This window comes from Gambusia affinis, linkage group LG11 (genome assembly GCF_019740435.1).
Source record: "Gambusia affinis linkage group LG11, SWU_Gaff_1.0, whole genome shotgun sequence".
In the NCBI taxonomy this organism is placed as follows: domain Eukaryota; kingdom Metazoa; phylum Chordata; class Actinopteri; order Cyprinodontiformes; family Poeciliidae; genus Gambusia; species Gambusia affinis.
This window is the reverse complement of record NC_057878.1, coordinates 14,518,180-14,544,712: the sequence shown is the minus strand read 5'-3', so window position 1 is coordinate 14,544,712 and position 26,533 is coordinate 14,518,180. Positions and strand designations below refer to the sequence as shown.

The 26,533-nt window shown below is 35.7% G+C and overlaps 1 protein-coding gene across 2 annotated transcripts in view; it reads right to left on the bottom strand.

Annotated features, from left to right (window-relative positions):
• Window positions 1-26,533, bottom strand: part of LOC122840049 (glypican-6-like) — a 92,826-nt gene that overhangs the window by 14,474 nt on the left and 51,819 nt on the right. Inside the window, exons 5-7 of one of the 2 annotated variants that reach the window (XM_044132169.1) lie at window positions 15,838-15,968; window positions 15,045-15,188; window positions 13,471-13,500 (exon numbers count right to left, since the gene is read on the bottom strand). In XM_044132169.1, coding sequence (XP_043988104.1) covers window positions 13,471-13,500; window positions 15,045-15,188; window positions 15,838-15,968 — 305 coding nt within the window. The remainder of the gene's footprint in view (window positions 1-13,470; window positions 13,501-15,044; window positions 15,189-15,837; window positions 15,969-26,533) is intronic. The other variant, XM_044132170.1, reaches the window with a different exon arrangement.

The window sequence follows — 26,533 nt, the reverse complement described above, 5'->3', positions numbered from 1 at the left end:
CCCAATGACAACCCATTTTTAGATTTAAACCTAAGTCCACCATACTTTTAATTCAAATCTTGTGGTATTTGTTTGATTTTATACATGGTATTAAGACTCTTAGATGCTTAGGAAAAGAAACAAATCCACATCACAGGTCTTCCACCAGACTAAATGAGGATAAGCTTATTTTTAAGATATTCATTCTTTACACCTGTTTTTAGTCAAACACCTAATTTATATTACTTTTAGTTTATAGGTATACTATAAACATCTTACCATTTAACCCTGTTATACATTCCTTTGCCATCAAGGAACTTAATGTGTTGAGATCACTGGCCTTGTGCGCTTTCAAGTCATGCAGGCAGAATTGTTGAAACAAACAGACAGAAGAGGTATGGAAATTTCCCCTAAGGAAACCCCAAATACAGAATACAACTCTGTCACAATCCTCATGCAGAAGGTGCTGTAAATACTTAAAATGCTTCACATTCCTCTGATGAATATATTCTTCTAATCAGACGGACAATGTTTCCTCTGTGCAACAGCGGACTCATGATGCTTCAGATGCAGTCCCCCCCCCCGATATGGACTATGTCACAAGCGTTCCCCAATCCCATATTGCCTCTTAAAGTTCAAAGTGGTCATGAGTTCATACATTTTATGTTGGAACCTTCAATTAATCGTAAGGTATAGAACACAGAACTAAAGAATGATCTTAAAGCAGTTGAAGCTGAACTGACACAATTACACAGTTCCAGTTAAAGTTCCAGTACAGTTCAGCAAATTCCACACATTTACATTTGCGATGGAAGGCAAGAAAATGGCATACCTCCCACATGACTATAGCACTATGTTTGTGGAGATTCGGTGACCCCATGATGTCCCCACTGTTCTCTAACGGAGAGTTTGAGAGTTGTATGTCCTTTGCCGTCCTGATCAATGTTGTTGGTGTAGAGACTACCAAGGTAACAATAGAAAGCCATCTGTCCATAAATGAAGTAGATGTCGGCTTGTGCACAAGTCACATGAATAGAAATCTATTACTAAAAATAAATATTTTCAGAGTTGTAAAGCATTCCTTCTATGAGATATCTGCTAACTTAATGCGACTCTTAATAGTATTTTCTTTATGTAGTCACATGGAAGATTTTACTGGAACATAGATTAAGGCAAAAATAAATACAAAAGAACAGTATAAACCAAATTTGTCCATTCTTTTAAGGTTGTCACTGTTGCATTTTAAATATAGTATTGCTCTGAGAGGTGCTGCTCTCAGCAAACCATTAGAAGCAGAAACGTGTGTACATATAGATAGTATGTGATGTATACACTGCTTATAATGCATAATAAAACAGTTATGTTGTATTATTTAGTCAGAGTGATGATGTGTCTCTAGTTTAGCTGCAGCAGAATGTGATACGGTGTTGCTGTGAGCTGGGGCAATACTCTGTGCATCTGCATTGCTTCTGGATTTTCAATACCACTTAAGGTGGTGTTTTACTAAAAAAGTGTTGACCTGGCTAAAAAAAGCAGATCTTCAATTCATAATGCTTTAAAAAAATATGCTGAACAAGAGCAAAAATACAGATTTTACATTGGACTATAAAGGTCACAAATACACAACATCCATAGTTACTCTAAGACAATTAAATTAAATTAATTATATAACAGCTTTTTGAGTCTTCATATCAAAAAGAAATGGCCATAAAATATTATTTAGCTACAAAAAACTTTCCTTTGTGAAAATAAACAAGAAATCAAACCAGACAAAAGTTGCTTCAGTCTATTAACTTAAAACAAAAGGCAACCATCATAAGTCTGTAGGGATCAATAACTAAATCTACTTGGGTTGAAATACCAATTTTTGAAAAGTTATTGGGACATTACTGATAATTGATCTGCATTCAATAACCAAAGAAATACAAATTCTTGCATATTTTAGAGCTACACAAAACACTCTCCAAAGATTGGCAGCTTTAAAAAATAATGCAACGGAATCACTTTTTCATACTTTACAAATGCACAATGACCTAACAATAACATTAGTGCTATGCTAAACAGATGCTCTTTCTCCACTAAAAGATTCTGAACTGACAGCATCATTATGTGCTTTCTAAATAATTGAGTCTATAGCCATTTGACTATTTTGTGGGCACTTATAGTGCTTTTAACTTTCTCTGATTGATCAACTGATCATTAAATACAAAAAAAAAAATATGAAGGTTTGTGATAACACAGAAGAGGAAGCAGGCAAACATTTCACTACAGAGACTCTGGATACATCAAAAGTGACACAAGCAAGACTTAATGGTAGAATTGGCTTAATTTTCTCATACTTAGATGCACTTAACACATTTTATAAGACAGCAACATACATGTAATATAAGAAACTGATTTGCAGCAGCTTTACAGAAAGATCCAGTATCTAGTATAAAATGTATACATATATTTTTTTCTTTCTCTTACCCAAACTAAACAAAATAGCAGATGAATTTAGAATACAGATGAGGAAAAAATGTTTGTTCTGGAGGGATCAAAGTGATGGTATAGGAAATTATTTGTGGGGTAAATAAGTTGTTTGTGCTGCTTTTCTGCTATGATTCATCTTTATTTTGGCATCACTCTAGCCATCAGTTTAGCATCTAATTTAGATCAACTTTTACTAGTGTACATACTTAAGAAGAAAAGCATCCTATAAATATGAAAATGACATATTTCCTGGCCTTATGCATCAATATATGAAATGACTGGCGTTTCTGAGCTGGTACATGAAGCACATGTCACTTATTCCTAATTATGCCTTTGTACCCTTAATAGACTGAGTATTTAAAATAATCCTTTTGGAACCACAGGCCCTTTACATCCAACATCTGAAAAACTTTGAAAAAGAGATATCAAATTTTTGCCACATATAATCCTTTAATAAAAGTTACACTGCTCTGCTAGCTTGGTCAGGATGACCAACAAGTTATTACCATTTTATGTGCCACCCAGAGGAAGATGGGTTTATCTAATACATATTTGTGCCACCTTACTCCTTTTGAAACACAATTCATCACAGGTGCCTTTTGTCAGCAAGAAATATTGAGTGTGTGTCTTTTTTCATACATTATTTCATCCAGATTTGGTGTATCTTTATATTCTGCTTTGATTTACATTTAACTTTGTGAATTTAATCTTGAATACATTGATAGGTTTTTGCTGGAAATTCAGCTTTGCTTGTTCATAGTCATCTTGAAAGACTTTTAAATATTGTTACATATAAACTTTAAAGCTATATTATCCTAAATTCAGGCCAGTTTTTTTTTTTTCTAACAATCGTGAAATATGTGGAGAAACTGCCACGGAAAATAAATGCATCAAGTCATTTTTCTTTTATTTCACTTTACTGTGTTAAACACTAAGGCCCTGCCTATTCAGCTGTCACTGCTTTCTGACAAATCCAGCATGTGTGATGCATTTCTGCCATTACACAACCAAGCTCATAAAGCTTCTGAGTACAGTATGATTGAAAACCCCATCATTCTGATTGAGCTGTGTTGCTGTGGGATTTGTCTCTCTGTATGTTTGTCACGCGTTATTTAATTGTAAGAAGTGACGGGTGCGCAGTGAGAAAGGGCTCAACTTCCAAGTCATTTACATAAACAGCTCCTTTCTCCTACTCAAATAGTTTAACTTTTCACTCATGCAATCAGTAAAGAACACTCACAGCCACAATCGTCCCTGTGTTTTGTTTGTGTGAGTGCTTGTCTCTGAAACTTACATGTGTCGACGGATGAGGTGATATTTGATTACAAGCCATATAAAGTACTCAATGACTGTACACATATATACAGTTTGTGGAGAGCACCTAGATAAAAAAAAAAAAAAAAGTTGTGCTACACATCCAGCTGCGTCCATTGCTGTATTTTCATCGAATGTTCATCTATTTAAAGCAAAGACTGAAGAAATAATTAAAATGATTGAAATATACTTTATTGAAAATAAATAAGTTTATCTATTTGTAGAAAGAATATCCCAATAACAAAAAATACTGAACAAAAACGCTGATATTGAGCAATAATGTTGCTATTAACATCAACATAGAAAGGAAAGATATAACAAGTAAGGCTAACACCCCCGTGTTTCATTTCAGTGGTTTTGAAAGATATGCAGGGTTATTTAAGTACAGCTCCAGGATTGCCTTCCTACACATTCAACATGTTAGCATATACAACCTGATCCTAAACCTGTCTCATGGGGCGACTCAGACAAGAAATAATTCTTTCAAGCATTAATGCAAAAAGGCAAAAGTAAACAGGATACGCAGCCTGGAATAGGAGACCCAGAGCAATATACAAGAACACATTCTAGTGCTGCTCCATCTTCTCTGCACCTGTGAAACAATGCAAGATGCTGAAGGGGTCCAACAAAATCCTACAACATGGATCCAATTCATCCAGAGAGAGACATTAAAGTTTCTTTAACTATGAGTTGGGTGGCAGGCCAGGGTGGTTAATTCCCAGGATTATAAGCTGGAAAAAACAACATAATATCCTCTAGAAGCTTTCCATTTCTTTTGTACCGTAAATAAGTTTCCCAAAATTCCATCATCTAAACATGTCACATTTTCTTTTCTTAATAATTTTCTAGCTTTGTGGTGCCACATAAAGATTGATCTACAGTTCAGCTGGTGCTACTCCTGAAAGAGAGCAAGAAGAAAATTTTTAAAAATCCTAAATCATTGAGAAGTCATGGGAAATCTGAGGAACCTTTCCCCAAAGCGCTTAACCTTAACCCACAGCAACTCCACCCAGGATTCCTGGTTTACTGTTTGACAACAAGCAGACTTAACACTAAGCTGAAAATGTGCAGTCAGAGCCGTGGTTAGACCATACAAGTAAATAATGCTTTTGCATGTGGCATGTTCTGAAGAAATATTGTCAATACTTCTAAATGAGAACACATCACTCAGCAGCACACATTAAATGAACCGTTGTGTTTAGCTTTTTGTTCGCTGGGAAATGGAAAATATTTGCATGTGGTGTAATGCCGCAGATCTTTGTTTTAGAGACCTCTTGTCTTTAAATAGAAGTTTGATTTATCCCACCACCAGTAAACTTGTCTGTTTTACTGAGAAAGTGTTGCCTTCGAATAACGTCTGCAAAAGAAAGTTTTTCATGTCTTTATCTGCCCAAAGTAAATATATAGCAACACTAAAACATAAGTGGTGTGTCTATAGCAGGTATATAATTTGAAAAGAAAACATTACCACCCTAAAAATGTCGTCAATAATTCAGCCTCTTAAGCTCAGGCTTGCAGCACTTTTGCCTGTAATCCGTTGTTTTTGTGTTAATTTCACCAGCAAAACATGTAAAAAATATATATGTGAATTTGCAGGCTCAGTCAAACGTTGACACTCGAGTGCCAGCATCAACCCGGGCAACTGTTAAGTTCACGGTTGAACGGTGCACTGAAGAACTGTGCCACATGTGCACAACCAGACTATTTATTTTTATGCGGTCTTAGAAAAAGTATCAGTTATGGCTACAATCTGTGGAATCTACATAATTACATGCCTTGCTGGGCAAACGTTTGCAGATACAACAACTGAGAAAATGGAGCTGTGGATAGGCCCACTTTACTTCTATTACATGTATCCCAAACAAGAATGTTTCAGTGGCTTGACATGATCCTGAATGGCAGAGGTTTAATTCCAGGGTCAGGACTTTCGAGAGGAGTGGATGTGGTTTTGTCTTTCTGTTTTCGTCCAGGTCGACTGACTACAAACCACTCTTTGATTGCTCTTCACTTGAACCTAGAAAAGAAAGGAACACTCAATTCCTCTCGATGTCATAATATTATTGCTAGAGGTCTATTGCTCAATTTTTTAAACAATTCATTTATCCTATTGTAAATATAAACAGCGAATTGGAGATTATATTTAGCAGCACAAAGCAAAAATATTTTAACCTAGCTAAACACTTTGCTTTTTGCACCTTTCTCTCCTTCATTCACACTCTTTAGGCTGTTCCTATCATAGTCATAAAACACTTCAACACATTCTTCGGCTAAAAAGCAAAGAAGGAACCTGAACAGATCACTAGTTTGTCACAAAGCCTGCAAACAATCCCACTGTAGCTTTTTTATTGACCGGTGAGTTTTCAAGGTAAGAAACTGTGCTGCCAAGACAGATGGAAAAATAAAATGCTATCATGGAGAAACTTGACAACAAGGTGTAAAATTCCTAGCTAGAGGGTATCAATTCTCAGCATTTATCCAATGCTGTCCAGCAGATTTATTACTATTTTCTGACTGACTGGACTTCCATCAAGTAAAAGCCACAGAAAGGGAAGACAAAAGGTGATTTAATATTGGAGTGAGGAGAGAACTAGGTTATTTTCTGTAAAGTCTTACTGAACGACATGTCTTCCTTTTATTTACACTGAATATTTAACACTCATTGCAAATACTGTGCCTTCCCATAGTAGAAATATCACGTCTCAAGTTATAATCACAAACCTCAACGTAATATTATTATTGTTTTTTGAAGGATTTTTTTCTTTACTTCAGATGTCTTTATTTCACAGTAAACGGACAAGAAAGTGGGCTGTGAGACAGGGAAGAACCTGCGGCAAAGGCCAATTGGACCAGGATTCGAACCCGTGATGGCTGTGTTGAAGGTTACACGCTCCTCAGCCGGCACCTCCTCAGCGCCCAACTTCCATGTAGCTTAATCAAATTGTATGGGGTAGAGAAATCCAATTTTATACACAAATAAAAAAGGTTCAAATAAGTTGTCCATTTTTGCTGCGTCCTTTTTACACCGATTCTACAACATAAACAATTAGGTTAAGTTATATAATTAGTAAACAGTCTTCCTGTGTGTAATTTAATCTTAGTACAAATCAAGCTGTTCTGTGAATACCTCAAAGACTTGTTAGAGTATGGCACAACTGCAAACCAACCCTGACATGGCTGTTTACCTATATGGTGGCCTGTTAATGAGGGAAATGTATAGCAGTCAAAGCCCCAAGGTGACTCTGGTGGAGCTACAGACATCTCCAGCTCTGGTGGGAGAATCTGTTGGCAAAACAGCTATTACTCAAGCACTCCACAAATATAACCTTTATGACAGAATGGCAAGAAGGACATCATTGTTATAAGAAAGTTAAATAAAGTCCCATTTGCAGTTTGCCACAAGCCAGTCCAAGAGACACGGCAAACATGTAGAAATAATATAATACGAGACTGAAACGAAACCTTTTGGCCTAAATGCAAACTGAGGAATACCAACACGATGCATCGACTTCAACGTAACATCCAAAACTAGTGAAACCTGGTGGTGGCAGCATCATGCTTCAGTGCTCTCTTTAGTGCATACAGATAAGCTGGCAAGGGTTGACAGGATGATGATTAAGGTAACTACAGAAAAATACGGGCAGAAAACGTTTTGAGAGGCTGCAAAAGATTTGACACTAAAGCAGAGATTCACTTTCCAGGAGGATTATATACCTAAAATTCAGTCACAAATACAAGAAATAACTTATACAAAAGCATACTGATATGTTGAAATAGCCCAGTCAAAGTTCAGACTGACATAGATTTGAGAATCTTGAATTGAAAATTCAGACTTTCTTCAGTCAGTTTGACTATAATCTTTTATAGTAAAACTGGCACAAAGTTCATTCTCTAAATGTTGTTAAACTCATGCCCAAAGGCTATAATAACAGCTAAAGATGGTTTCTAAAAGGCATTGACTCTGGGAGTTAAAAACAAATGCACACTTCACTTTTTAGATTTTCTCTATTAACAATTAGTAAAGAATGGAATAAATTCAATCTTATTCACAATCATATAATATTTTGTGTCAGTTCGCCAGGATTAAATCCCAGCAAAACATATTGAAGTTTGTGGTTGTAATATTACAAAGTGTGAAAAATGTAAAGGTATTTCCTTAGTGTAGTTTGTCCCAGGTGGTCCTCATCTATTTTATATCTAAGACTTGCACATAAGTTGTGTTTATTATAATTTCAAACTTTGGGCCAAATTTTATGATAAAAACTAAACTGGAAAGATAGATTTATCTAATAACTGATAAAACTTTCAAGCTTTATTTGATTAACAATAATCAGAGGTAATACATGTCCAACTTAGGGACAATTGTATGATGTTCCCAACTACCTTTTCACTCTCGGGAATGTTAACTGTTTCATGCTACAGCGCAAGCTACAATCTACTAATGTTCAATAATTTATATTAAATATGTTTCTGTTCCACTTTTCAACAACTCACAGTAATTGTTGCAGCAAGTTCAAAAATATACTAAGGAGTGGATTGCGTGACTGGGTGCCAGACAGCCTGAGTGTTGATTGTTTGCTTTTGAAACTGTTTGGAGTTTGCAAGAGTGAAACAAACAATGGAAAGTAGATGGGAGTCAACATTTAGATGTATCCAGGAAGAAGTGAGATCAAATTTGTTTACAGTTATAGATTTTCCATTTGTTGTGTGAAGACTGAGGAAAACAAAAACCTGTAGGCTATGAATACTGAGTAACCACAGTTCTGTTTTTTTTATGTTGAACACAACTTTCAGAACCACTCTGAAGTGATATGTGAGGATAAACCACTCTGAAAATGCATTTGCACCTTACAGACGTGTTCAAGATTTTTTTTCTTTTCTGCACATCAACATTTTTTGGCTCACCACATACATGTTAATTTCCAACAAAGATAAAGTGAGTAAAAATACAGCATGCAAAATGATGATTGAAACATAGATTCACATAGATGAAACATAAGTTTCATCTATGTGAAAATGTAATTGTGCTAAAACTAATAAGGCCTTATTGTTATGAACTGACTATTCTTGACTATCTGGTAGGGGGCAGAATGTATGGTTCAATCAATTAGAGCAAATTGTCCTGGTTCTGGAGCAGCAAGTCAGCCAAGAAAAATCACACTACTGCTGCTACATTTGACTGCCAGTGAGATGGTCTTTTACTGACATTTTTTGAAAGATCCATGCCAAATGCAACATGATGCACACTTTTCAAAAAGTTTCACTCTCGTCTCATCACTCAACATATTATTTTCACAAAAGCAATCGAGATGATTTTGGAAACATGAGATTAGTGTGCGATCAGAGTAGGAGGCTCACGGACTTCACCCATGGACAGATTTTCTGCAAAAGAACAAATAAAACAAAAAGAGGGAAAAACCAGAAGGAAACAAAATCCTCTGAGAAAGCTCAAATAAATTACAATATTTAGTACTGTGAGTAATTATGAAATATTCATGTTTATATTAAATCCAACTGCTGAGCAGGAATAATGTTTTTATAGAGGGCTAACTGTGGCCAGTGATGGTCATGGGGTGTCATGCTTAAAAGTTTTCGTGAGAACTGTAAAACCTTTAAATGACTTCATTACAATTTCAAACAATCAATGCACATGATGTTTTTGTTTTTATCTTTTCTTGAATATCTTAACATAATGAGCATGGTGCTGTTTTTGATCTTTTATGCTACTTTATGTTGTCAGACAAGTTCTGCTTAAGGATTTTTTTTTAAATTCTGAAGCCCACACAGAAATAGGCCTTAACAGGAAGGTGATTTTTTTTAATACTAGAATAACTCACCTCAACATGCAAACTGCTCAAACCATAGGATCATTCAAATGACTTTTAAAGAAATCATCTCTGTAGAGATTAGAACATGACACATAAATTAAATTGAATGTCTTTTTATTACTTTTCTTAATCTATTATATTTTTATTCCTCCTATATTATACATTTGTTATTGTTTTGTGAAACCTAAACAAACTGGGGAAATTTTGTTTTTATTTCTGCAACAAAAATAAATTTGACATTGGTGATGATAAATGTCCAGGTTGCATCTGATGGCTCTTTCCATTGCTAAATAAATCATTGTTTGAAAACTGTATTTTGTAGCTATCCTGGCTACCTTTGTTTGATATCTACAGAGAAGTGTGAAAGAAATCTGAAACGAACGAAAAAATCTAAGGCAGCACACATTTTATCACCAAACAGAGTGAAGTTTCTGAATTTAAATATGAAGTCCTCCAGATATATTAGGCATTTTTATTCAAGTAAACTGTTTTGAAAGTGCTTCAAAAACAGAGCCCAGTTCAGCTGATGAGCCAAGAGTCACGGATGAATGGTTTAAATTAACAAATATTGTTCTCAACTGAGTCTCTCTTTTGTCAGCTTTTAATATGTTTCTTTCATTTCTTTCCTATTGCATCACACGTACATGTAAAAACAGCTTTACACAAGGGAGACAAAAGGAACACCTTTTACGAAACTACAGCAATTCAACAGCATAAGACTTGTTACAAAAGTCAAATTAAAGGCTCCACTCCTTATCTTTAATGTGCCTCTAAGCCTGACAGCGTGCCGAGCCTTTATCCCCTCTTTGGACTTTAAAATCTCCATTTCTCCCCGAGCTTCGAGGGTGTGTGCTCTGACAGAATGTCAGGCAATTAAACAGTCATGGCTCATTGAGCCAGAGGTGGGTCTACTCCTCCAGGCTCCTCTATAAGCAACGGCAGAAATGAGTACAGCCACTTCCTGCCTTTCCTCGTGCGTTTTTTGACTCACCAACTTTGCAGTAAATCCAGACACAGAAGTTCTTATCAAAGGACACTTTAAGCCATCGTTAAGTTCCACAAGGTTGAGCGGTGCCACTGTCATGGGTAATTATCCTGTACCAGAATGTAAACGAGGACAGAAAGTGGGACAACAAAGAGGAGCTCTTGTGGGAAAACCTCAGATCTGCAGGGAGTGCTGCAGCATAAACACATAAATGCTGTCACGCTAATGAAGGCATGACAGAGCTGTTAGTGAAAGACTGACAACTTTTCCCTTTTACACCTTATTCTGCTGTACACTGTGAAGGCAAGATAAATAAACACCAGGCAGAGGTGTCAGTTAGGATGTGTATTGAGAGGAAAAGCTGCGGCAAAACCAAAGTTGCTGTGTTCTGGCATTTCTCAGGTGTAACAGGCCTGCAAACGGAGTCGACTACAGTCTGTGTTTGAACTTTTTCCTCATTATTGGGTGGAAATAAAGAAATGAGCTCAAACTGAGGCTTCCTGTGGGAAAAGCATGTGTCCTGTAGCACAGTGAGAAATGAGCGCCTACATTATAATTAGGCAAGGATAAACATGCCATAATGTTTTCACACAGATGTTTCAATATTACGAGGATTTGCAGCTACTGACAGTAATTACACCAAGCTCTATTTTAAGTCACTTGCATGTCTTTAAAAACTAGAAAAAAAAGGCCTTTTGTTGAAATCTCAAGGTCATAATAAAAATAAAGCATATCCCTTTAAATCCTAAGGTTTTTTATGTTTTTTTTGTCTTTGTATAATAAACAATAGTATGGTGCTATCTATCGTGTGTACTTTCTTGCAATTGAGGCTGGACCAAAATTGTTATAGAGTCTAGTAATTATTACCTCCTTATCCTTAAAACCAAAGAATTAATAGACACAGTGTTTATTTTTTGGCCATCGCTGTAGAATGAAAAAAATGTTGTAAAGTCAAACATCGGTCAAACTTGTGGGTTTACACTGTGGACTGGTCACTACTCCATTACAGGACCAGTAAACATTATGTTTTATTAGTTCATTAATAAAACATTAATTGTTTTATTAATGTTTAGAAAATCAGAATGACCTCAACCAGCATAGGTTATTGTTATGTAATACAACATTTCTAGTATCTGCCAGCTAAATTTTGCCAAATGCAGCTGATTTTACTAAATGCTGTCTAATATTATTGCAATCTTAAATATACGGTAAAATATTCCCTTAATGTAAACATCCACTGTTTATTGTGTGTAAATAATCCTAAATTTATTAAAAACATTAACAGATCACTTCATAAACCTTAAGGCAAAAGCAGAAATTACATGGACTATATGAGATTTTAGAATTGTATGTCCGGATTTGGCCTAGATATAGTAAGATGTTTCTTCTTATTGTAGGAATAGCAACAAGGAACCACAAAAAAGGCAGAAGAGCATCAGTAGGCAACTCACAAAAAAATGTAAAGAAAACTTCCGTGTCGGTGGCTATATAGAAAGGCAAGATACCAGTGACACAAAAGCCATTCAACTGTTTTTGAGAAAGTAATGGCACAAACTAAATTAATAAAAATGTATGCATTTTCATCCTGGCAAGAAGAAAAAACAGTTTTGTTTTACTGGAACAGATAATCAGAGAACTAATAAGGCTCGCAAAATGTGCAAATAAAATAAAAACGAATGCTTAACAAATGGTCACAAACGATGGCAAAAAAATGTCACACACAACAATAAGCACCTGCTGCTTGGCTCGAAACATGAGGAAATTATGATGATTGCAAATTGTTTTTGTGTATGCTGGGGATCACTTGGTTGAAATTCATAGTCTTCATTCGTTTTGACATAAATTGCTTCTTGTACAGAGTTGCAAGAAGCAATTGATAGTGGACATTTTATTTATCTCAATATGTTGTAACATGTTTTCTGCTCATTCAGGCTGCAAGAGAGAGAGAGAGCAAGACTTTGAACAGAAAACAAAAAGGCTGGAGCAGAGCGAAGTTGTTCTGTTGAGCATTCAACCTTTAGAACATGCTGGATTGAGAAACGGCTGTAGCCTTTAGAAAGTCTCAGGGTAAGGATCTACATTCTCTATGGAGAATATCAATTATATTATGTCATTTAAAATAACTTTAAAATAATAATAAAAATATCTTACCATGCAGGCAGCAGGACTTATCTGCTGCTGCTCCACATATAAACAACTAGTCGATATATCACAGCACATGTGAAGGTTTTAATCTTACAATAAATAAAGTTGTAGTTTTGAAACAAACTTAAGGTAAGGACATGAAGCCAAACTCAGCTAAATGGAAAGGCATTTTCCTTTTCCATTTGTACTTGGTAAATACACCATTGGAAAATACTCTTTGTAGCAGAACAGGATGTATCAGGTTGGTTGACAATGGAATTTATTGCTTTTGTAAACTTATTTAATAAAATTGTAATAGATTAATTTAAAACCTGATTTAATGTAATCTATGTAAATTAGTTTTTACCACTCAAGTTGCAATGGGTAATATCCTGATTTGTTTCTCCAGGAGTTGAGTTAGCTTGAGGGATGACAGGAGCATAAAATGGACTTTAATAATAACTGCAGGCCAGATGTGTCAAACAAGGTCTGTTTGTTTAGAAAGCTTAGATTAAGTGTTTTTTCCCTTCAATATAGCTCATATAAAACATCTCATATGCAGGCATATGTGAATTCAGTGAGAGGAAAACATGACTGTGACAACAAATCATATTTATTATTGGTTGGATGAACTGAAAGTAGAGTTTGAAGCTCTCAGAATTTGATAAATAATAAAGGCTATTTTCCCTTCCAGCCTTAAATCACAAAACAACGGCACAAAACGACAGACCAAGCAAAAAAAGAGTAAGTACAACAAATATTGAACCTTACACTGAATTGCATCGTCCTCCAAACCATCCTCTGGTTTGCAGCAAAAAGGCAGAAACACAGAAAAATCCTTATTAATTTAATTAGGTGTGGATGGAAGAATCAACTGATGAGCACAAACAGCTTTAAATAAAGGCTTCTTCTGCACAAGAGAGATCAAAAATGCTTTGGTAGTCAATCAAATTGAACAACAACATATAATTAATACGGCATCAAAGTATTTAATGTGTGCCAATGTTACTTCAAAAATCCATAATTATTATTAAAACAACGAATTCCCCAGATATGCAACCAAAAAATAGTTTATCAAGAACATGGCATATTTTGTTTTGAGGATGAAATATAAAAAACATACCAATAATCTTGGTATCAATCTTGGTCATTTATTTTTTCAAATACGGTGCCTTAGACTATTTTTTTTATTATGTCGTTAAAATCACAAAGTTTAATGGATTATATTGGGATTTCTTCTTATGAAAGATCACCACAAAACAGAGCATAATTGTGAAATAGGAAAAACAAAGATACACAATTTTCAAGATTTCTTACAAAGAAGTCATTAATTTGTATTTAGCCCCTTTTAATCTGATACCACTAAATAAAATTTCTACATAAAACACATTACTTAATTGGCCTAAACCCTAATTCCAACCATATTTTCCAAAACTCCTTCCAACTTTAGGGTTAAATTTAAAACATCAATAGAGTCCACGCCTCCAAGAAACCCTCTGCACAAAGCAAATCGCATAGGACAAGGGTCTGGTTTTTACCAGACTTGTGGTTGCATGTTCTCTGGAGAGTTTTAAAGTGAAGTGAGAAATCCACTTGTTCACTCGGTCCTATATGTTTTCATTTCTATTTCCTTGTTTTGTTTTCCTATCTTGTTTTTATTTCTGTTTTTAACTGGAGTTGTTTTTATCACTTTGTAAATGTTCAGTGATTTGTTTGAAAATGCTTAAAATATTAATATGTTAGAAAGTGACAAAAGTGGAAAGGGGGTTTGAAAACTTTAAGGCTCTGTGAACATCTACAGGCACCAATACTGAACATTTGAAAGGAGTTGACAAAGTATGGGTTGCATTAAGCCTGGAGATGGGAGCTTTGTCAAAGCTAAATTGGACTCCAATCCTCTTGTTAACCTTTGACGTGACTCAACATTTTAGATTGCAAGGTTACTTGAGATGGATACTCCAGTAACAACATCAAGATCAACAAACACGGAAACAATCTGACTGGAAATAGAGCTATGTTCTAAGGCAAGAAATGTTTTGGTCAACCTCACAAAATCTATCCATCATTGTTTATCCTTCTCTCTTCTGTTTGCAAAGTACACATTCACAAGAAGGGCACAGATCACATCCCACTCTTGGCTGCCCTCTCGGGGTAAAGCTGTTGGTTTGTTAAACAAAAATCAATAGATGGGGATGAACAGAGGACAAGTAAAAATAATTAATTTCCGGCTCCAAGGGCTTACGATGGTAAATCGCCTGCTTTCATCAACAGTGTCGAGGCAGAAAGACAAATGATGTTTACGATGTTCTGGTTGAAAACGACAGTGTTTCACCTCATGTCCTTACCAGCCTGTCCAAGCTCGTGCCAGCTGCAGTGGTGGGCGGCTCCTCTGGGTTGTAGGGTCTGAAGCGGGCTTTGAACACATCCGAAGTATCACGAGCAGACCTCGAGATTTCCGCAAGTTTCGGCTGGCCACAGCCTTGGAAAACCTGCAATTACAAATACACAGGCACACAGCTGGCAGTGGTCTGAATGGCTGTGGATGCTGAAAATAGGAGAAAACATGCAGCATTTTTTAAAGACTCCTGAATCATTCAGTCCACACCACCAGAGTGACAGTGCTATGTGTCAAAGCTGAGGTAACCACACTGATAAGTCAGAGAGTTAAGAGCTGCGGTCAATGCTATTTAAGCTGGAATGGCTTAGTTTTTACAGGCTTTGGGGAAAACACCACAGATCTAGTTAAACCGTCAACAAAACTGCATCTGTTGAATGAGGCAGCCAACAGAGCGTTGAGCTCTGAATGGGGACTGGTATCTAAATCGGTGGTAGGCAGAAAAAATATTCCTCACAACCACCTACATTTTTTCCCTTCCTAACTGCAGTTTTGTGGGCAAGGAGAAATGCAGTAAAACACAGGAAACACATTAAATACTGTTAGCTAAACTATGATTATCTGACCAATGTGAAACATATAATTCAGAACCTAAATTGGCATAATTAGAATGTGTTGTACACACCTTAGACACAGCCTAGTATGACGAGCAAGCTGCTTTTTTTGTTGAGAAAGTATGAGCGGACCTCATTAGAATGTGTACGGTGCAGCGTCTATTCTTCTGTGGAGTATATCTGACTTACCCTGAAAGAAACCTGGGCACTGTTATCTTGCATATTCATGATGGCCTCTGAAATCTTGACATCAATAGGATCCATGACGGATTCAATGTTGAAAGGCCCTTCTAGCCTCTGCGCCACCAGCAGCATGGCATCTGTCACAGTGGGGGAAAAAAAAAAAAAAAAAAAAAACAGGTTAGAGGGATGAGACAAAGGGTGTGGACTGACACACATAAGATTAGTAACGGAAGTGATAAAAGGATTGATGTAATGGAACAGAGACCGTGTTTTGCAGGATCCCACAAGTTTGAAGGTATTTTTATTGGAATGTTGTGAAAAGTAGCAGGAAGAAGAGGACAAAGTTATAAAATTATTCTGAAATAAAAATCCACCTTTTACTTTTGGAGGCGTCTCTACCAGTTTTGCACACACAAAGACTGAAATTGTTTGGCATTTTTCAATGCAAAGCAGTAAAAGCTCAGCCAGATCAGATTTTGATTTTCTATTTGGGAACACAAGTCTTGCCACCGCTGACTCAATTTAATTAAAAGTCTGGACTTGGACAGGGTCATTTTAGCATCTGACCAGTGTTCTGTCTAAACCATCTCACTGCAACTCAGCCTGAAAGTTTAGGGTTGTTTGAGAGCGAGTACAGTGCATTCAGGGTGGTGCGCAGCAGTAGCATACCGGCACTCATAGCGCGCTGCATGTAAACCAAACAGTTTAATTTTGGTCTCGCCTGAACATGACGCCTTCTTCCGAATGTATGCTCTGTCCCCAACTTGTGGTAAAACTTTAAACCAAATTCTTTACGGCTTTGTGTCAACAGAAGTATTCATATAATAGCTCTCCCAGCCAGATTTATTAGTAGCTTTGGTAATATTTGACCCTGCAGAGCATCACAACTGACCTTTGGATCTCTCTAGATTGCTCAGAATTCCTTATTTATGGTCTCCTTGCCTAGCATTTTAGTGTAGGCGGACCACAATGTCTCAGTAGATGCTCTATTAAATGTTTCAAGCTGGAGAAATTGTTTTTATTTCATCCAATTCTGCGTCAAACTTTCCAGAACCTCACCCCTAATGTTTCTACAACATCCCTTTGTCTTCATGATGCTGTTTGCCATCCAGTTTTTTTCCAATAACTCTCTGAGGCTTTCACAGAAAAACTGTATTTGTCCTGGATGGATAGTTTATTGACAAATTAAAAGACTTCCACGGGCAACTGGTTGCACTGAATCTCAGGGCAAAAGGGTCAGAATTCAAATGCACAGCACATGTCAGATTTTTATTTATTCTATTCTACTGCATAGTTGTGAATTTCTCTGAGTTTATCTATCACATAATGCCCTATAACTATGATTATTTTTGGTTTTATTGTGTGTAATGAGGAAAATAAAATAAATACAAATTAATACTTTTGCAATTTGGCATAAGAGTGTTAAGCAGTCCACTATCGCTATCATGAGGGGAAAAAAACAACTATTCTGGAAAACGACGAGGGAAAATGGTTTCATGTGAGTCCCCAAAGACAATGCTATCAGGGTGAGTTTCATCTCAGTTATGTAAATTGCCTTTCTCTTTATTTCTACAACCCTAGCATAATTAGTTGGATTTATTTTATGTGAATTTGTCCTGCCCCGATCTGAAAAGTGCTTTTCAAGCAGAGCAAAGGTTATGAAATTTGTTAATAAGCTTTCTTTTTATTGTCTTCCCAAGCCTCTGGTGGGTTCTCAAGCTGCAGATGTGTTGAGCTCCATTAGCTTACACTGGGGGAAAAAAAAGAAAAAGTTGGAAAAAGTCTGCTTCTGCTTTTTGTAGAAATGTTTTAATTCCTACATATGGAATTAAATAATGTGGTATACAGAACTATTCATAAATAGATAAAACAAGCTATTGATCAAGATAAACACCACATATTTGACTCAAATTACTAAAACATGAACATTTGTCAGCCAAATGAATAGGTTTCATGTTTCCGCTCTTCTTTGAATAAAGCTGGAAAGATTTCTAACAGATTTGCTCCATTTAGATCTGTCTACTTTTTCTCTCCCTTACCCCCTTCAACTCTGACCAGTTTTGCTGTTCCTGCTAAAGTAAAAGCTTCCCAGCAACATAGCGGTGCCAACACCAAGATTCACAGCAAAGATTATGATGAGTTTTCAACCAAACAAAATATTTTACATGCAAGCCAGAAAAGTAGTTTTGATCTCATTTTGTGGCAAATTGCAAACAAAACTGGCTTTCTACCAGCAAAGGTTTTCCGCTTACCATCCTCCCAAAATAACAGTCATATGCATAAAGGATCTAAAATGTAAGGATTTGTTTGCTTGAACAGGTTTGAGGTTAGTACTCTCATACAGCTGGAGGCTATTTCAAATAAACCAGTATGACAAACAGCCAAAAATATTACTTCTTGTTCCCCCCTCTCTCTTTACAATCATGACTGCTTTTTGATGCAAATTGAATTTTTATGCAGATCCACTTGATCAAGTAAACAAACAGCAGAAAGTGCTGATGAGTCGTTGATTCAATTAAAAAAAAGAAAGAAAGAAAGCCCAGCACATCTGCTGCAGGAAGGATAGAGGTTTATTAAATTGTCTGGACAAAAGCCGGAAGGGCTTGTAAAACACGCGGCTCTTCTCATTACCTCCCATCTCTGTCATGCATCATCAATGACAGCTTTAAAAAGCATGTTGCATTCATAATCCTGAAAAGATGTGAACAGAATGCATTTCAAATTAGCTTGATTTTGCACAAGGCTAGTTGAGTGAGTCGCAATAAACAGAATTAAGGTGCTTTTAATCATGATTTATATATATATATATATATATATATATATATATATATATATATATATATATATATATATATATATATATATATAAACTCATAGGTAGTCTCTTGCCACAGTACAACAAAACCCAAATACTCCAAGTATTAATGTGAAATGTTCTCTACAGTGGCAGATCTGAGTTTGAAAGTCATGAGTGGGGAACAAGACATCACCAAACCACCAACTCCCCACTGAGTAATTTCCAGATCTGGAAGCAGAGACATGTTTCTCTGTCCACAGACCTCCCAGGACAGGACCTCACCAGCAGGCTGTCATAATGACTAAAAATTACCTTGTAACTAAACAAGGTCATCCTGTCATTTGGACACTACGGAAACAATGACTTCTAACTTGATGCCTCTGCCTTCCTTGGCTGTTTATTTATTCTGCACACAAACCAAAAATGGAGGCTAGTTCACTTAAAAGTTTGCAACTTTAGTTACCCCACCCTTGTACACAAAAAAGATAGGATCTTAATACGCTTTAATTAGAAAAAGAAAACAAGATAAGGTAGCAAGATCGTACATGAACAAACAGAAAGAAACAGAAAGAGCTGTTCAAATTTTCATTTTTTCCAAGAACAGTGAATGTCAGATAAAAGGGTTTGAAAAAAACAACAAAAAAAACCATTTGGCTCTGGCTCCATTTCTTTTCTAATTATGCTGGATTCAGAGCCTTTGAAAAAGCTCTTCTGTTTGTTTACACTGTGATTTGCAAACAGCCTGTGATACTTGCAAGGATCTTAATATGCCAATTACGTCAGTACTAATTGTGTGGCTTGCACTGTACCACGATTCTTAAGAAGCAATTTTCAAGAACAGTAGGTGGACACCTGAATTAGACTATCAAATAAATTGCATTTCAGAATATATCAAGCACCAATTTGCAGTAGGTATGGTTACCTGTACGAGGATGCGACAATATTTAGAAAAAAATAAAATGATTCCAAACTAATGAAAAGATAAATGCATCCTACATTCTCTAATTAAGGTATGAATGATGAGAAACTACAATCAGAAAGCAGGGAGGAGCATGTCTGTTAAGGCTGACAGCTCCGCTGAGCAAACAAAACTGTTTCTGGATGCCAAATGTGTGCAAACCAAACAAAAACACAAGTGCCATTAGACTCCATTTAAATGAGGTAGTATGCGATTAGTGGAAAGTCCACCCATATGTATGTAAAGTATAGATTGGTAAAAGTTGAGAAATTTTTGTTTCACAGTTTCCACAAAAAAAAAAAAAATCCATATGTTGGAATCTGCAGGTAACTTTCCAGCCTGAGAAGGAAAAAAGAAAAAGCAACCTCCTGCGCTGCTGTCTTTACATACTGTGCAAGATGGATGAGACACACTGTGGAATCTCTGCCTCACTTGCTGTGGTGAGGGTGAGACGAAGAATCAAGGGGAGGCGAGGTAGAGTGGGAGGAATAGGCAGGAAGTGTGTACACAGCCAGCATCCCGTGATATAAATCTAGACCCCTTTTTTCCTTTATCAAGTTAAATTTTCTGAATTTAATTCTGCACAAGTGTTTTGGTTTCTAATACAATTATCAGTTTGTACAGTGTAAAACAATCTGATATGTTTTTAACTTCAATCAGTGCTTTTTAATCTTGAAATTAATCAATTAAAGATGCGTCTTTCCACTGTCAACAATCTGCAGTGGCACATTAAATCCAACTTACTGATTTTGATCTTCTGACATGATTCCTCCAATCAAAAGATTTTCAAAAAGGAAAATATTTTTCTCCATACTGCATCACATAATAACCTGGAAATTAACATTATTATTTTTACCCTTCTTAGGATTTTATGGTGTTTTAAATGAAGGCTAACAGAATCTCTTATGACCCTCTTGACCAGACAGCTGAGATGTTTCATTTGCTAAGATAATATTTTTAACTTTTAAATGTACTGTTGTTTCAGAGCTCCACTTTAGAATTAAATGAACTTGAATTCATTATTGATGCCTAGTTCTTAATTTTAGCTGATCATAACACACTGAAACAAGCAAGAAAAGAAATGTAGATTTTACAATCAAAGATAGTGAAAAAGTAAGAGATTCTGGTAATCTTTCCAACCACTAGAGACTTATCAGTAATTCAAAAGACAGATGAAACTACTCGGCTGAAGGAAAGCATATAGATATGTCAGAAAGAAAAGACAAGGCAAAGAGAAAAGCAGGGGAATAAGAATAAGAGACGATTGGGTTGGCTTGTTCCCATGGGAGAGGTACTCCTGCATTGCATTTGAAAACTACCTACTTGAAGAATTAATGACTCTCATTTATGTGGAGTACATGAAGTCCAGTCCGCTGTGGCACCGGTGACACACTGAGACAAATTTTTACTGCGTCACTTTTGCAGAGCTTAGATAGGCCACTGGGCAGACAGAGGGAATCTTGTTATCAACATGACACAGCCATTGCAACTAGACACATTTTGTCCCATTTTGGACTGAAGGTTTTTTGAAACAAATTGGACTTACTGGATAGAAATATGGAGACTAAAAGTAACAAGACGTAAAATTACAGCAGGGAAAATGGTTAGTTTTAAACCTTTAATAAGGTTTAAAACTATTTATTAAATATTTAATAAATATTTAATAAATAAATATTTATTAAATATTTATTTAATAAATATTAATATTTATTAAATAAATATTAATATTTAAATATGGAGACTAAAAGTAACAAGACGTAAAATTACAGCAGGGAAAATGGTTAGTTTTAAACCTTAATATTTAAGTTCATGATATGAAACAACCTTATTTGTTCTGTCTTGCTGTGAAAGGACTGTGAAAAAAAATGGAGAAGGTAATATTACTCTGGGCTCTGCCTCTTTATCGAGATTGATGTCCACTTAAATTCAGTCTATGTCAGCCAGCGGTAACCTCCAGTAGACAAGGACAAATAAGGAACATAAAGAGGCCCATTTATGGCTCTTTGGCTGCAAAGAGTTTAGCAGAATGAAAAATGGCCTCCAATGTAATTCTGATTCTGCAAAGCATTGCTCATCTGTAGTTCACTCGACTAACTAATAGTGCTGTGAGACAGACCAACAAAGAAGGGAAGGAAAAATGTTAGTGTTTACAAGGTCACCATAAACAAATAACATTGATGTGGTCACAGATAGTAAATAGAAACAAATATTGCCAACAAATGCTTTTACTAATAAAACAGTTAGTATTGGTGCTACTACTATAACACCTGCAACTAATACAGCAAATAGCATCACTACCATTAATACTGTTACTGTGATTACTAATCCAAAGAGTTCTGCTACTGTGAATGACATTACTACAATTAGTATTACTATTGAAATTAGTACTGCTCCTGCAATTGCTAATTTACAATAACTACTTTTACTACTTCTACTGCTGTGAATACCAATACTACAACCAATATTGGTACTATTAACACTGCTGTTACTGTGACATGTACTACAACGACATTTAGCAACACAAATATTGAAACTGTAGCTGTAACTAGTGAGAAATATCACCTGTATTAGTACTACAACCAGTCCAACAACTACAATTACAGCTAGTGTTACTACTATTATGAAAACAAGTCCTACTACCACTCCTACAAAAAAAAAAAAAACTCCAATTACCACTATCCTATATGGATAGCTGTAAACTGTCTGTCTGCCTACTAATCTGTAGTCTAACCTGTCTTTAGTTGAAACTAAAACAAACAATTCCAGATCCTGATTTGCCAAATCCCTGCTCTAGTTTTTTACTTCCTTCCTAAAAACTGAACTACCTAGAAAAGTTGCCTGCCGATCTGCATATCAGCGGATTAATGTGTGCACAGTTAGGAGAGTAAATTGTATTGAATTTTAAAGCACTTTGGGTGGCAAGTATGACTGGAAAGTCCATTTACTATTTAAATACTCTTTTACTCAGAATCCCTATAAACAGAGAGTGAATAATGGAAATCCACAGAAGGGTTTTGGGTTAATAATATGAATAAATTAACTCTGAGAACACATTTAGGCTAAAACTGGGTTAATTATAGTCAGGATATCAAAGCTTTGTAAGAAGTTGAAGACACGTTTCAGATGTGTAACAGACACTGTTGGCTGATATTGGAGAAACTAATTAAGCAGTGCCAGGCTCTCATAAACTCTGTGCTTACAACGAGCCACACAAAAAAGAGCGCCTTTTCAGCAGTATAAAAGTTGTTAAAATAGATCAAATCAAATTTTGTTTGTATAGCACATTTCAGCAACAAGGTAATTCAAAGTGCTTTACATCATAAAAACACAAAAATAAACAACTGAAACATAATTTTTCCAAGGCCTGTCAAGTACACATCAAAATGTTGGTTAGTGTTTCATTTATTATGGTACAAAAACAACTCAAAGCAGGTGGGTTGTTATTCTTGATTTAAAAGAACTCAGTGTTTCTGCTGTTTTATAATTTTCCAGTAGTTTGTTCCAGATTTGTGGTGCATACAAGATGAATGCCGCTTCTTCAAGTTTGGTTCTACGTCAGAACGTGAGCAGCTGCATGGAGGATACATTTTTTAGGCAGACCTGTGAAGACACTGTTGCAGTAATTACTCCAACTAAAGATAAACACATGGATACGTTTCTCTGGATCTTAGTGAGAAATTAGTCCTCTAATTCTGGAAATGTTCTTCAGGTGGTGGAAGGCCGGCTTTGTAATTATCTTTATGTGGCCCTCAATAGATGTGGTTTGAAAATATGATTCAACCGAAAATATTACCAATACATATTCACACTTTTCCCTGGATTTGTGGCTGACGGCCATTTTGTTGTACCAGCCCTGTGTGAGGAAAGCTGCTTATGTGTCAAGAACCTGTACAATCAAGTGTAAATGAAGCCGACAAAAAGCCTTTGTTAGAAAGAAATATTACTGTGGTGCTAAAAAGGTAACACTCATTTAGAAAAGAAAGTGATGTAAATAATGCTTCATGGTGCAGTCATTCAAAAAATATCAACAGTTATGGCCACAACCTGAGCGAGTGTTTATTAGTAACTTATTTTCACAAAGTTTTGAGTGTCAGGCTTGATGGTGGTACTGTGAATTGGCCACCATAACTCGCCATGAAGAGTATTCAGAAGAAAATATTTGCATGAGTAATAAAAGTTAACTGGAGCCCAAACACCTAATTTGCACTGTATTTTAGCCGTGCTATTACATGATTCATCATGCCTGGCGTAGGGCAAAGTGTTAACAAAGAAAAGGTGGCTAGCTGATGTTATTTGAACTGAATTTGAAGAACAGGATGGATGAAATTAACAATAAAGCATTAAATAGCTTCTTAGGCTGCTAATAAGATCATATCCAATTATATATTTACTTAATTGTGGCTGACTTCAAGTAGAAAGGTTCAATTTCAGTAGAGAAAGCATAAGCATTCCCAAGAAAGCTTTAAAGAAGTTTCAGATAATATACAGGGCTGTCACTAGAGCAGAGTTAGCTCCAGAATGGAAGGAGAAAGGTGTGAATGATTCAGTTTGCACAGTGAGGCAGAGAACTTTGAAAACTTTTATTGGCCAGGACTCGCCTGGAAAAGAGATCTATAATCTCAATGAGCTATTCCTGGTTAAATAAAAATTGTAAAGAAACATGCATACTGGCATGGCGTGAGCAGGGATAGAAAAGGAGTCACATCTCTGAAAAAATAAAATAAATAAATAAAAAACACATCAAGCAAAGATTGTGCACAAAATATGAGGACTGGACCAGAGAGCACCGGGGTAAAGTCTTCTTTTATTCCAGATGATAAATAAATCAATATCAGCATGATGCCAGATCAAGATTTGGTACTGAGCAGAATAAGTAAAATCTTTTAAAAATCACTATTTTATTTCTGTAGCTTTGTAAATTTTGGTTACGGCATGGTTACACAATAAGCTGAAATCGTGGCTGACTTCAAGGAAAAAGGTTTCTAGAACCTTCCTTGAAGACTAATTGTTATTGTTTTGTTGTTCTCTTAAATCTTTGAACGGGAGAAACCCAGCGCATACAGCAAAAGTGTGACTTGTAATGTAAAGTCAAAAACTAACGCAGCATCAGAAGAGGTCTTCATCGCTAATCATATGAGGCAGCATGGCGCACTAATGAGCTGTTCAGGATTTCATAGAGGTTCAGACACTGACTGCTGACAGGAATGGCTTTACTTTTTTTCCCCGTGCAATAGTGTTGAAAATGTTGAATTACTACAGCTAAGCCCAAAAATATAATTTGTAGGAGCTAAAAAAACAATTTGGAATAATTAATCACTACCAAAAATGTTTGTTTACCATTTTTCTTTGTATCATATATAGTAAATAAATGACTCCATATGTTAGAAGATAAATGTAATCAACAACAACAACAAAAAAACATAAAATAAATTAAATTTTTCACTTCTCCTTGAAATATACATCTATTCTATCTCTGATATGCTTCTTTGTTTATTACAGGTATATTGTTCATTTACTAAAACTTGTTTGATATTCAGCACATAAAGCAGATGCCATCTTGCTTATGTTTGCTGAATTTTAAGCTGTCTTTAGATGCAAGCCTCTGGACTAACCTTGCACTCTGTATTAGCAAGTAGTATTAGACACTCTCCACAAAAATAAAGCATGAGAAAATTATCTTATATTTAATGGATGATCAAGTTATGTAATCAAAGCTACGAGAAGAGAACCATATATTTCACAGGTAGGTGAATTGAGAAACATTTCTTAATATGTGGTTATTTCACTAGCTAAAAGAGCACAGTATCAATAAATGTCAACATCATTGAAAATCTGTTTTTATAAAAGTTACAAACTCAATTCACATTGATCATATGTAAACTGTGGCATGATTTTTCTTTGTATGATCAACGGTAAATAGCTGATGAAGGGAATTATATAAAAATATGCAGATTTTAGTATTTGTTCTGATGCTCTACAGAGATGTTAAGTAAAAAACCAATTAAACCGTACAAACTATAGAGTTATAGTTCAGCTCCAAATTTTTCATACCTCTGTTAGGTTCAGGGTTAAAGTAATCTTTAAATATTACAGTGAGGCTTCTTTGTAGCAAAAAGCATGTAAATATGAGTTAATACATGTTTTTTCAAATAGTTATCTAACAACTAATCCTAACAAAGAAATATGTACAAATAAGGTCATCTGTAAACTTTAATTATTATTAGAAATTCGGCATGGGAATTGGCTAAATTGTACAGTTTTACATTCTTGTCAGAAATCACTTTCAAACAAATATTTATTTTTGTCCCAAGACAGCTAGGACCCATTGAGAAAGAATGTTAAGATGCACTTAACCAGCATCAATCTATCTGTGTAAGACAGGTTTACATCCTCATGGTGAAGAGGATGGGATTTAGAGAAATTCGATTTTTCATTCATAGCATAAAATTGTAAACATTCCAGCACCCTTGTAAGCAGAAGCTATTTGTGCCGTCTGAGTTTCAGCCATTGACTGACCAGTTACAGAGAGCTAAGTGATCCTTTGTTGCCAATGCTTTATTCATGAGGATTAGTTTCCACAAAGGGAAGGTTTTGCTGCCTTGAAATTAAATAAACAGGTTGCAGGAGGATCCAGTTACCAAGTGAAACAAATCAGCTAATTAAGAAGAAATGAGCAGATAGAATCGATGCAGATTGCTTCCAGTGGTGACATGCCTCTCTGGGGGAAATAATAAAAGCCTGTAAACACCAGCGCAACAAGACAGGAAAAAAAATATACAAGCATATTAAAGGCAGGCAGAGTCAACCAGTTCACTTCAGACTTTCAAAGGACTGTGAGCGTGCCAGATGGAGAAAAAAAATCGTCACAAGAATCAAAAACTTGTCAGCAGAAAAAAAATTTATGACAAATAAAAGTCAAAACTGCAGAAGACAATATTTTTCACCAG